At 40.6% G+C, this 12,277-nt stretch overlaps 1 protein-coding gene across 6 annotated transcripts in view; it reads right to left on the bottom strand.

The window, feature by feature from the left end:
• bru3 (CUGBP Elav-like family member bruno 3) overlaps positions 1-12,277 on the bottom strand; it is an 825,259-nt gene that overhangs the window by 20,652 nt on the left and 792,330 nt on the right. For all 6 annotated transcript variants that reach the window (XM_089595410.1, XM_014355940.3, XM_089595411.1 and 3 more), the window contains one exon: positions 4,637-4,716. In XM_089595410.1, coding sequence (XP_089451536.1) covers positions 4,637-4,716 — 80 coding nt within the window. The remainder of the gene's footprint in view (positions 1-4,636; positions 4,717-12,277) is intronic.

Raw genomic sequence — 12,277 nt, 5'->3', positions numbered from 1 at the left:
GAAACAGTTTCCGAAGCTCCGATAATGCAGAGACAATTTCCTTCCTCGATCCACTTTGCGTCCGGCTCGAAAGGAAGAACGACTATACGAGCTGTGCGCACTGGAGGTGAGCTTTAAAAGCGCATTCCTCTCTCTTACTCTCATTCTTTTCAACCTCGGCCCTCTACTGCTCTTCTTGTCTAACAAAGTTTTGAAGTTTAAGGGCGCGTAATTGCGCGTGTCATCTTCTTTCCTGGTCCGATCAAAGGAGGAGCGCAGTGAAATCGCAAACGGGATCGAATTCCAAACGTCCCGAAACTTTCTCCATTCCAAGTTAAAAGACTTGCTTTCGGTCCCTTTTGCTTCTCATTCTCCGCTCTTTGCGATGTACACGTACCCGTTAACCCCCTCGTCTTTTTCTTCTACGTTGGCCCCTTTGGAGTGCAGCGATGAATAAGAGCCCGAAGAGGAATCTCGTAAGGTGTGCAAGTGGTCTACTGCTTTGCTCTTTCGAGGCAATTAGACGAGATTTTGTCGTGACCTTTTTACGTCTTTTTTTTTTCCCACTCCCTCAACGTGTTTCTCTCAAAGTGAAGCCTTGGGGAGGACTTGCTTTTCCGAATCGTGTTTTCGATTTTACAAAATTATGGGGAACAGATTGTTTTCTGGAATTGCACGAAACATCTATTAAATAGTTCATCAACATGTGTACAGTAAAGCTCGTATCGAAGATATGTATTTACATATCATCGAGTTGGAATTCCAAGCGTCCATAGAAGTTAGCTTTTCGCGGTAAAGTGGAATATTAGTCGAGACTTGTGCTGGTTCCAAACAAACGAGAGGGGCTGTGGTGGATGAGCGAATGGATGAGAGGGAAAATTGAATGACACGACGGAAATTTCCTGTCACCCCTGCTGACTCGCAATTTTCTCCCTTTTATTTTCCTCCGTCCTCTGACTGGCAATTTTTTTTAGGCTCGCTCTGCCCGCAGCATCATCATTTTTTTTTTCCTCGGTACGTTTTTCTCCGCGAAGCTGTACTTGCAAACGAAATTAACGACTCGCAGCCGCGCGATGATCAGGATGACAGTTTAATAGTGTTTGCTACTGAGTTTGGGTACTACGTCAAAATATTCTGTAAATATTGTGGCTCACTGTTTTCTTACATAAATTTATAATCGTTTAAGTATATGAATCGTAGAGTTTTTACTAATTGCGAGTTGTATATTCACATGAAGTTCATATTTTATAAGTAACATGAAATTCATACCCACAAAAACGTTTACGTGGGCTTGTTGAAAACCAATACATTTTCTCGTACACGAATACGTTAAGGATTTAATATACATCTGGTTAGTTAAATACATGTAATTGCAACTTTATACAGTTTTTAAGACAAAAATTACGATTGATGTATCAATTTTCAGACCTTTAAGTATTTCACGCATTATTTGGAGTATTTACACTACTCTTTGTCCTATAGCAGATTAAGTTTAGTACCAGTGATCCAGTGATTGCCGGTTGTAAAAGTTGTTTTCATAAAGAGTAATATGCTCAATTGGAAAATGTACATATCATGAGTAAGACTCACATCTGCATCACAAACTGAGTACAACATCCCCTTAATACGCACTTTTTAATGCGAACACCGGCGACCATTCGAAGGTTCTACTTTAAGCTCCCGCGAACGGTATCCTACTATTGGCCGTTGAATAGGATTTCAACGACAGCTGAGTGCATTCACTTGAGGACGTATGCTTGGAAGATTGGGATTTATAGTTCGCACAATGGTAGCGAAAGCCAACAGGATCCCTTTGCACGGAACTTAATCATGACGGAAGCAACGTTACCAACGAAGTTATATTCCTGCTAAGGTAGTGAGTGCGACCATAAGCTTCACATGATCTTCGTTATGTCCCTAAAGGTCTCAATAATCCTGAAATAAATTAAAGGGCATAATTTCTTCCTCAACCAAACTATTACATCGGTGTGAAAAAAAAAAAAAATAAAAATAAATAAATAACCAATTGCAGTCTTCGTATTCCAGCATCCCTACCCGCATCCCTAATCATCGACGGCAGGTGAAATCCCGTTATCTCATCTATCCCTCCCCCCATCCCCTGATCCTCTTCTCTTATCCCGGAAATTGTACCGAGGGGCTACAAGGAAGCGAGGGACACACACACACAAACATATACAGTCGCTAGGAGGGGGTATTTATCCCTTCCTTGTCAAGCCAGGCCGGCTCGTCGTCGATGTGTCGCACACCTGAGCGTATCGAATCGATATCTCATTTCTTAGGGTGTAGCAGGGTGGGGTGATTCAACTCGCCTTCTCATACCCACAGTGGGTTTCGAGCTTGCCTCTGATGGTGGATCAGCTGCACGTCGTGAATGTAATGGCGGACGGTATGTAACACACGTGCCAGACCAAGCGAATTCAGGAATGCGAAGACGTTACCCACGCCACGACGCCTCCCGACGTTTGATGGATGGTAGAGTGGGGGGGGGGAGTGTATGTATACTTTTATGGTTTTCGAAACAATTACAATGACTATACGTGGTTGAAATTTTGTGTACTCTGTTGAATATTGCATGAGGTGTATTTCCAAGATAACATGATTTCCATTTAATACCTTTTGAGAGAGTGTACGCGGAAAGGGTCGAGGAGTGGGGGCTGCCGGTGTAACGAATTCACGTTCCAACGTTCAAAATATTCGCATCTCTTTAAGTTCGCAAAAAACTCATCCGAGCCTCTAAAATTGATTCCGAGCAAACTCATTTATTCCTCCGATGTAAAAAAAAAGTAAGCGCGGTGGGGGAGGGGGAGAGGAGAGTATTCCACGCGCATCGGTGAGGCTGGAGTCACTGAAAATTCTATTACAGGCGCGTCCGAAATTCCCGGGGGCTCCCGATTTTCTCGAGCGACGACGCCATTTTGATGGGTCGAGTATATATGTATACATCGAGAGACAGGCCCGCAGAAAGGGGCTGGATGGGGGGCGCTTTTACGGGAACTACAAGAAGGCTCCCCGGAGGCTCGCAGACGTTATGCAGATTTCTGTTTGGACAGTCATTACGGGCGATTTTGTTTGCCGTCGGCAGCGGAGGGGTATATCGCGTACATGTATATACGTAGGTGCGCGACCTTTTTTTTTTTTTTTTTTTTTTTTTGTTACGCATGTACTCAGGGTGATTGATAAAAATAGAGCGGCGTCGGCGAATGAAATGGGGATGCGATCGATCGGGGAGTAGCGGTGTACCCATTTCCTTTTTATTTGCCGAAGGGGGGGGGAAGGCGATGAAACGAGTTTGGAGCGACAGAACCCACGCGCGTTTGTCATCGACGTTTACTGCACTGTTTGCATTTACGAGACGAATTAATAACGGGATCGGAGAAACACGCGCGGTGGCATTAACATACGAAACTTTTTTCATAAAAGCCAATTCGTTCGCTCAAACAGGGGAAATCGCACGGAATCCCATCGCCGTAAAAATTTTTCTAGTTGGAAATAAAAAGGGGTGGGGGAAAAGCACTTAGTTACCCAGGTCGCGTTATAGTGGGGAATAAAAATTCCGATTCGTCGGACTCGCGCGTGTAATAAGCGCGCCGGGCTTTAAAACCTGCTGACGATGAATAAGAGAGAAAAAGAAGAGGCATCAACCCCAGCGCGTGCGTGTATACGCTGAAATTTATGCGCGTACGCCAAGCCATGAGTCATCACCCCCTCCCCCCCCACATCTTCTTTTACTATTGCCGCCCTGTCGCCTGCGCTTTTCCAGCGTCTGTACTGCACGTTGCCTCTTTCTCGATTGCTATGCACCCCCTTGCCACCACTTGATACTCTTTTTTTTTTTTTTTTTTTTTTTTCTCTCGACTCTTTCTGGTGAGGGTAACCCTCTCGGCTGCTTCTGTTGATTTTTCCTTCGTTGCTTAATGTTTGGACGATGATGTTGGTTTTGGGGACGGGAGGTGAGCTGCTTTTTTCGGAAGGTTGGAGGTATTGGTGTTCGATGATGATGTGTGTTGTAGTGCTCGTGGATGTTTGGGGTGGGTGAAAAAAAGTTCACAAGCTGAAGGGTTTGCGGATGACATGGGGTTATTGTTTTTAGGTTAGAAAGATGTTTAATAAATTTTTATAGGTTATACACAATTGGGATATGGAGCGAGGATTTTTCAGACGGTATTGGTTGACTCTGTTTTTTTTTTTTTTTCTCAATGCATTCATTAGTTATGTGAACATGGTATCCTGTTTGACTTGAGTTTTTTTTTTTTTTTCAGTGACGTTAGAAGACAATATACAGAACACAGAGATAAAGGTGTGTTACTTAGAAACTCTACGACTACTGATACACATATCTACGCAAAAGCTGATAATAATATCAAAAGCCACGGCGACACACACCAAAGATGCATTAAAACGTGATATAAATATATAGATAAATAGATATAGACACTTTGAACATAATAGGTAAGTATATATGTATAATCCATCGACTAAGGTCCTAAAAACACATGTGTACACTCCTACACCGAAAATCTATGTTTTTTTACACATTGATGTCGATGTATAAAGACATGATATTTAATTGTTTTGTTTCTTGTATAGTGAAGATGACAGTCGAAATTTGAGGAGAAAAAAAAAAATATCCACTTACCGGCATAGTTTGGCTACCGTGTAGTGAGTTAATCGCCGATTGGGCTTCCTGATGCGATGCAAATTTAATGAAAGCGCAACCTGAAATCATAAAAATAAAGTATTCATCATTAGCATTTGAGTTTTTTTGAATTATTGTATCGTAATGTATACTATTCAGAAAAAAAACAGTGTTTTCGGCTAAAAACAGCTTGTCACCAGTCCCACCGACAATCGTCCATCCATCACGTAAAGCGATGCTGAAAGACAAGAATCCCCAAAGCTATGTACTACGATAAGAAAAAAAAAAAAAAAAAAATATATATATACAGAGCCTAGCTGAGAGACAGACGGACTGTTCTGCATTAGGAGAGCTTTAGTTGCTGCGACTGGCGCTTCCCAACGATTAATCGCGAGGGAGAAAGCTTATCGCGAAGACAAAGGAACACTGATGCTCGCGCTTTAATAAAAGATGCCCACACGGCCGTAGATGGCACGCAGAGGCGAGGGTTGAGAAAAAGTGGCCGCTGCTTCATTAATCTTGGCAGATGCACCGTAAGGACGGGAGGGATGAATATTTCATGCAGCTGCTCTCTCTCTTTTGCTGCTGACGCGTGGAGAGTTCGAGGAAGTGGCTCGCAGTGTTGCTAATAGCGTGGATGTACTTGAGTAATACGCGGGGATTCTTTAATGCGGCTTGGGGAGTTGGCGATGGGAGTTTTTTTTTTTTCTTCTCCCTTACCTTACTTGTGCAATAGGTGAGATTGGTTTTTGTTATTAACATTTAGTTGGGGGATTCGATAAATTTTCTTTTGAATCATAGTGTAATATTTGCGATGAAATATCGATTTTATTCCTTTTTGACCTTTGGGTTCTGGTAAACGACGGTTTTTTGGCCAAATCATTTTTGCCGAGATGCAAGCTTTCACGAAGCTCTCGATTTTTGGAATTCCATGGAAAATCTTATTTCGAAAGATGGTGAAATTTTCAGGAAGCGAGCGCTTCAAATTTATTTCGATCAACTCTTCGGAAAATGGACTCTTTCTGGAAAAATTTTCACGAGAGAAATCAAGTTTTCTTACACGGAGAAATATTTTTCAATTCAGATGAAAATATAGTTTCTGCGAAAATATACAGATTCGTAGAAAACAGAAGGTTTGATTAAATTTTGTATTTTCCGAAGATTGCCTGGTGAAAAATTTTGCTCAAATCAATTCCAGGGGAAAGTTTGTGGAAAAATCGCTGTAACAAAAGCTTCCTTTGATACAGAAGCTCGCCCTATTTTCGTAGAAAGTTTGCCCATCGCGCGATGCTCATGTATTTTTCACAGAATATTTGTTTCTCTGCAAAAATTTACGAGAGCAAATTCTTCTTCTCAGGAAAAAAAATTCTCGAGAATTTTCCAACTCTTATACTTTTGTAGTTTTACGAAAACAAAAAAAAAAAATTACTTCGCAGTAACACAACCAGTCCCTTCGTATGTGTTCGTCCTTTTCCTTGTATCTTTGAATTGTAATCTTCAGAGCTTCAAGTGAACTCAAGTATACTACATTTCGAATTCTCCTCTCAGTTGGTTGAATCCACCAATGTTTTCGAAAAACGTGGATTTTCTTACGTCCTTTTTTACTCTCGAGAAAAAAAATTCTCTAATAGCATTCAGCCCCGGAAACTTTACTTATTATATTTTTCACCGTTTCGACCGGTATACGAAAGGAGGAGCACTTGTAACTCAAGTTTGTTTGTAATTAAAACTCTTCCAAAGATTTACGAGATTCAATTAAAACTACCGTTTGATTGGGAAAAATACAATCCAGCTTACAATCAATTACTTGGTAGTTGTTCGAAGAAAGTTGGATTGAAATTTTCAAAAAAAAAGGGAAACAAAGCTTTGCCAGTTCCTTCTCTCGACGTAAACTCAAGAGGAAAATGTTTTGAGTATTTTGCATTGTAAGATGATTTTGGAGCTTACAACAAACTATTGATGAAAATGAGTTTTTACGTATTAATACAATCGTTCATCGAATTCAACGATCATAAATATGTTGGATAAAAAAGCTTTTGTTCCATCAGTTTGGACAACAAATAAAACCACACATACCCGACCTCTTATGGCTAAAAAAAAAAAAAAACATTTTTTTTCAAACACGTGTGCTGAATTGTCCTTAGTTTTTTTCTTACATTTCAGCATGAGAAGGTTGAAACTTGACAAATTACTTTCATTTATCGCCTAAATTGACCAAAACACAAATTGTCATGCAACATTTAATACATGTACCTATTTTTTTCAAAACTTGAAATTATGTGATATTTTTTATTTAGCCAGAATAAAAATTTTGTCTATATGTGGTGTATAAAAGAAAGAGATCCGTATCCAACCGGCTCGCTGATCTGCCGGTGCAAAGTCGTCAAGTTCCCCGATTCCGATCAGCGAAGAAAAAGATCCCGTGAAAGCGAAGAAGACGGATGGAAAAAGAAAATAGAGGAGGGGGGTGGGAACAAGCCCACGGATAATTCATGCAAATCGTGGCACGAAAAGGCAATTAGAAAGTTGGCGATTCGAGCCACGGGTCCCAAAGTGACCCCGGCTATTTACCATAGAAATTAGACTGATATACATTGCAAAATTGGCAGTAAGTGGTCAGAGGGAAAGGGGCTAAGTGAAGAAACGTGTCGGGCCTGTTGTCAGTGTCAATTTCATTCATGAAAAAGAAGGAGGAAAAAGAGGAGGACGAGCGCGTCCCGCCGAGGATAAAAGGCGAGACGGGGAGAGAAAATCTTGTTAGCGCTTCCTTTGCATAAGCAAGTCATTTCTCTTCCTTCGAGGGAAAGAAAAGAAGTAGTACGCGCGCGCGCGTTCGATTCATGAATTAATGATGAAAAATTCGCTTCTTTTCTTTTTGATTTTTCGCTGTTTTATTTATTTCTCCCCCCCCCCCACCACTAGAAGAGAAAGAAAAGATTTATGCCGAGATTATACGAGATCCAAGAGGAAATACTTTTATTACAAAGGAATTCAATTCCACGGATAGTGACACACTGTTACCTCGAGGAATCCCTCCGAAAATGCAATAACTTTATTGGAAAAGGGACGGAGGAGTGGGCTCTGCTCTTTAAGCCCTTTTAATTAAAAGAAAAGAAAAGCCCGGATACACATACACCCGCGGACGAGGAAAAAGGAGGGGGGGGAAAGCTCTCAAGACTGCCGCTGATGCACTCGACAAAAGTTGGAAGCACGGCGTCCGTGAAAACTATGTTTGCTCGTTGAGTAGAGCAACAACAAACCCACATGCGCGTGTATTTCTTCTTCTTTTTTTTGATGTCTCGAGACGATCGATCGATATGGACGAGAGACTTTCCATTCGTATATTTGATTACTCGGCAAACATGTCCAAGTTTAACGGGAGACTGCGCGTGTGTGCGTTGACGGGGTGGGTAAGAACGAGGGGTAGAGAAGATGTCGTTGAGTTGGTTGGTGTTGCTCTTTTATTGGTTTTTTTTTTTTTTTTTTTGCTCTTTTCAAAAGTTTGGCTACAATTTTTTCAATTTTCGAGAATATCATGAGGAATAAGGAACGACGACCTATCGATCAGTTGTATGAGTGAAAAAGATACCATTTCAAAGTTATACGCATATAAAGATTGATGATGTATGTATTTTTTTTCTAAAAAAATCACGATTAAAAGGTTTTGCCAAAAAGTAAAGAATCTCTCTATGTCATTTAATGTTTTCGTACCAGATAAAAATAATTACAACCCAAAAATCTCTGATACTGCTAAAATATTAAGTATCACGTACAAACACCACAACAGTCAAATGTAATAATCTTAGAAAAAAAACTAAAAAATACTATAAATTACGAATTTCTAAATTTTCTCTTCTTTCCTGTGGTAAAATTTTTACCGAATCCAAAAAAAAAAATATAGCCATCACTTCTCTCTCTGGTCATATATATGTAACGTTGAAATGGTAGTTTTTGACTATTTAAAATTAAGAGAAAAGTTTGACAGCGACACCTTGAATTTCATTTTAAACCTACACATTTTTTTTTTGGAAATAAACAAAGAAAGCACTTTTTTCAGCACGTCTAGTAAAACTTTAGTGCCTCCAGTTGTAACTTGAAGGATAAAAAAAAAAGCCACTTGCGCTCGAATTTCCCTCTGAGCTCGAGAACTTTTCTGGATCACAGTGACTCGTTAAACCTGACAATAAAAGAGATTCTGGGCAAGAGAAACGAAAAATCAAGCGGCACGTGTAAGTATTGTTAAACGTTCCCCTTTCAATTTTCAAGCGCGAAAGATTATCGAGACTCGCGGTACCTAAATAAAAAAAAAAAAAAAAAAGGAAAAAGTCCAGGGTGCCGTAAAAGTTCGGCAGAAGGGAAAGGGACAATTTTTTCGGGCTGGCGCTCGCCGCGTTATACGACGTGGTTTTAAGAGCCCTCGCACGTCCATCGTAAAAGCGTGGGTTTTTATTACGCGAAAGAGAAAAAAAAAAAAGAGTTTAACAACCGGCGAAGGAGAAAAGATGAAACTAATTTGTTTTTCTCCGTAAGGTTTACGTGATTTTTTTCAATTAGCTGGAAAAAAAAGTCAGCGCCACTGCGCCGCTTTGCTTCTGATTAGCTAACTTTCTTTCGATGGGGGAAGCAATAGTTGGGTTTCTTAAAAATAAAAAAAGAAATTCGTACAGCTGTGGTAATCCGATTGACTTTCTGGATGAGATGGGGTAAAAAAATGTACTCCCCCTTTTTTTTCATCCACATCGTGACATGGGCCAAGGGATTAAAAAACGTCGACAGAGTTACGGAACACTCGGCCGCCCTTTTTTCCCCATCCGCGAGATCCCACGTCAAGTACGACACGTAAAAAAGAAAAGCGCCCGGACACGCACATCACAAGCAAGGGACGCAGGGAGGGACGTGTATCTGTAGCTACCGTGAAAAAAAAGAGATGTACACGTGGAGATTGAGCCGGGCCTTTGATCCCGGCACGAATGTTCGTGGCGGGCAATGTTATGAAAAATGAAGGAGTAACTTTGCATCTCCCCCACCCCCATATCCCTCGCGTGCTTTTGTGGAAGCTTCGAATTTCTTTTTCTATTATATGCTGAACAGGGAGAGTTTATGGTAAATAGGCAGTGCGTTTAGGCGTGGCGGATGAGTTTTTAAATTGAAGCGGATGTTTTCCGGCGCTTCCAATTTTCCTCTTCCTCACAGGTGCTATGAGTTTTATTTTATTTTTTTTCCCCGTTTCGAAGGAGGGATGATTTCAGTGCGGGTGGGCTACGTGCGTTTACTTAATCTTGTGATTCTACATTTCCTCAATGTCGAGAGATCGTCGGCCATTTTCGAACACGAAGGTACATTAACGTAGGCTGGGGTGCGACTTTGCAAATGATTGCAGGGCCACCCTTACTCGCCGGACGTCCCGAAGCTTAAAAGGACAGGAAGACGAATGAATGCCGAGCGGAGCTTCTCGGCTGGTCCTTCTTTTTTTCCGTGAGCCCTTCGTTTTTTTCTCTTTGTTAGCCAGGGTCTTGTGAATAGTGCATGGGCTCGAGAAAACGTGGATGGATATCCCGGATTTTTCATTTGAATGTTTATGGCATTCTTGCAAGGCTCGTCTTATATTTATAGATGTGAGTGGTACGTGGGTATGTTATTAAACCGTGAAATGAAAAAAATTCTACACTTTTGTACGTGGTATGGCTGACTGAAATTGTTTTGTACTACTTGATACATCCTTATGATTTATATTTTAAGTAACATTAAATTTTGAGGAAAAGCTCTAATGAATTTTTCCATTTATAGCTTGATCAAAACTCGCGTTATATGTCTGACTAAACTCTTTTACACTACTTACAATATCAAGTTCTCTTTTATCGATGTCTAAAATCACGGTTCTGTTTTGGATACTTTGGACCAAAGCGGTTGGCACTGGTAACAGAAACCGAAAGTTACGAAATATAATTTAGTTTTATCAATTTCCACATAAAATTATAGCTATTCTTGTCGTGCTTGACTTATCTATTTGTGCTACTTGTAACAAAGAAATGTTGGATTAACATTCCCTTTAATGTAATATTTTGAAAGAAATTTTGTTCAACTATTTCATGTTATAAGTAGTACAATCAGATTAAGTCAGACATATTATAATCACTATTTTAACTACTTGTATGTCTGATTAAAGATACTTGGCTAATTTATAACAATCAATTTATTGACTAACATTAGATTATGAGTAAACTTTGATTAACATTCATTATTTTAAGTAGTGTGAATAAGTTTAGTCGGGCATGTAATAAATAGTCATTGTAACTACTTACGTGTCTGACCAAAATTATTTGTACTACTTGAAATGTTGGATTTTTTACTCATACCGCATTTGATCACGAGTGAACTTTAATCTATATTGATTTTTTTAAGTAGTATGAATCAGTTTAGTCAGACATTAGAAATAGAGATTTCAGCTAGAGATACATTTGACAAAACGTTTGTATACTACATTTGATTTTTATTTCGTATCAGATAATATAAAAAGAATTCTTTTATCAGCATTTCATTTTTTTAAGTAGTACAAACGAGTTTAATCATCCAAATTACAAATAGTGGTTTCAAGTATCTGACTAAACGCGTTCATACTACTTAAAATTATTAAAAATAAGTTTTCATCCTTTCCACTTAGTATTATGGTTCTTATCGTGATTATATCTTAAATTTCTTTCAATACAGAACGAACAATGACTCGCCCATCCTCAATAACCCAACCAAACGGAACGAAACCTCGATCGGAGCCACGGAAGCAGCATCGATCTCGAAAGTGCATTGAGCGCAAGAAAAAGCCAAGCCGACGATAGTTAAATGAGAGTCAAGTCTAGTGGCCTCGCACGTAATGCATCGTCGTGTCGGCGCCAACATGTTGAGTCCAACAGCGAGCATCAATAGTTTACACACACGCTCGGCCTCGTTTTCCCTCGCGGACGGTCACGCACGCATGCGACGGGCACCGCCCTGCGTATAACATTAGCCGGCCACGCCTTTCGCCCATATCGCGTTGCCCACGACAAACAACCCCCCCGCGTGTGATGCAACTTTTTTTTTTCTTTCCTTCCTCCCTCGTCGTTTTTCCTCGGCGTATTTATCGGAGAAAATTATAATCCGCACCCTATTTGGCGAGCATTCGATTCCACGTGTAGCGAGCGGTTTACTTTCATCACGTCCAATATTGATCATTGCAGACGGCGGATTGGAAGGGGCTCGGGTATCCTGGTTTATTTATGCAGCGGCCACTGCGCTCATTGTTCCCCCCACACTCCCGGCGCCGTCTCTCTGTTGTTGTTTTCGTTAGCCAGTGTGTTTGCCCTGCACCCGCCCCCTTTTACATTTTACTCTGTGCTTCTTTGTACGCACGAAGAGCACAGTAGCGACGCTGTGGGCGGTGCGCGTGTTTTCGTGCCCTTTGACACTGACTAGCTGCGGTTTTTCACTTTGACGGGCTTTCGATTTTTTTTACCTTTCAGGATACTGCCGGTGTTTGTTTTCGATTCACCGGGACCAAGTGCCGTTTTTAGCTTTTCGTGGGGGGCCCTCCCCGGATAAATGATGGATTGTGCATCAATGGGAGATTTTTACCAGTCATCTTACGGTGCATTTTAATGGACTACT

This window comes from Copidosoma floridanum, unplaced genomic scaffold, assembly GCF_036245765.1.
Source record: "Copidosoma floridanum isolate Cflo_tuat_1 unplaced genomic scaffold, Cflo_Japanese_pri ptg000025l, whole genome shotgun sequence".
Classification (NCBI taxonomy): domain Eukaryota; kingdom Metazoa; phylum Arthropoda; class Insecta; order Hymenoptera; family Encyrtidae; genus Copidosoma; species Copidosoma floridanum.
This window is presented reverse-complemented; position numbering and strand designations above follow the sequence as displayed.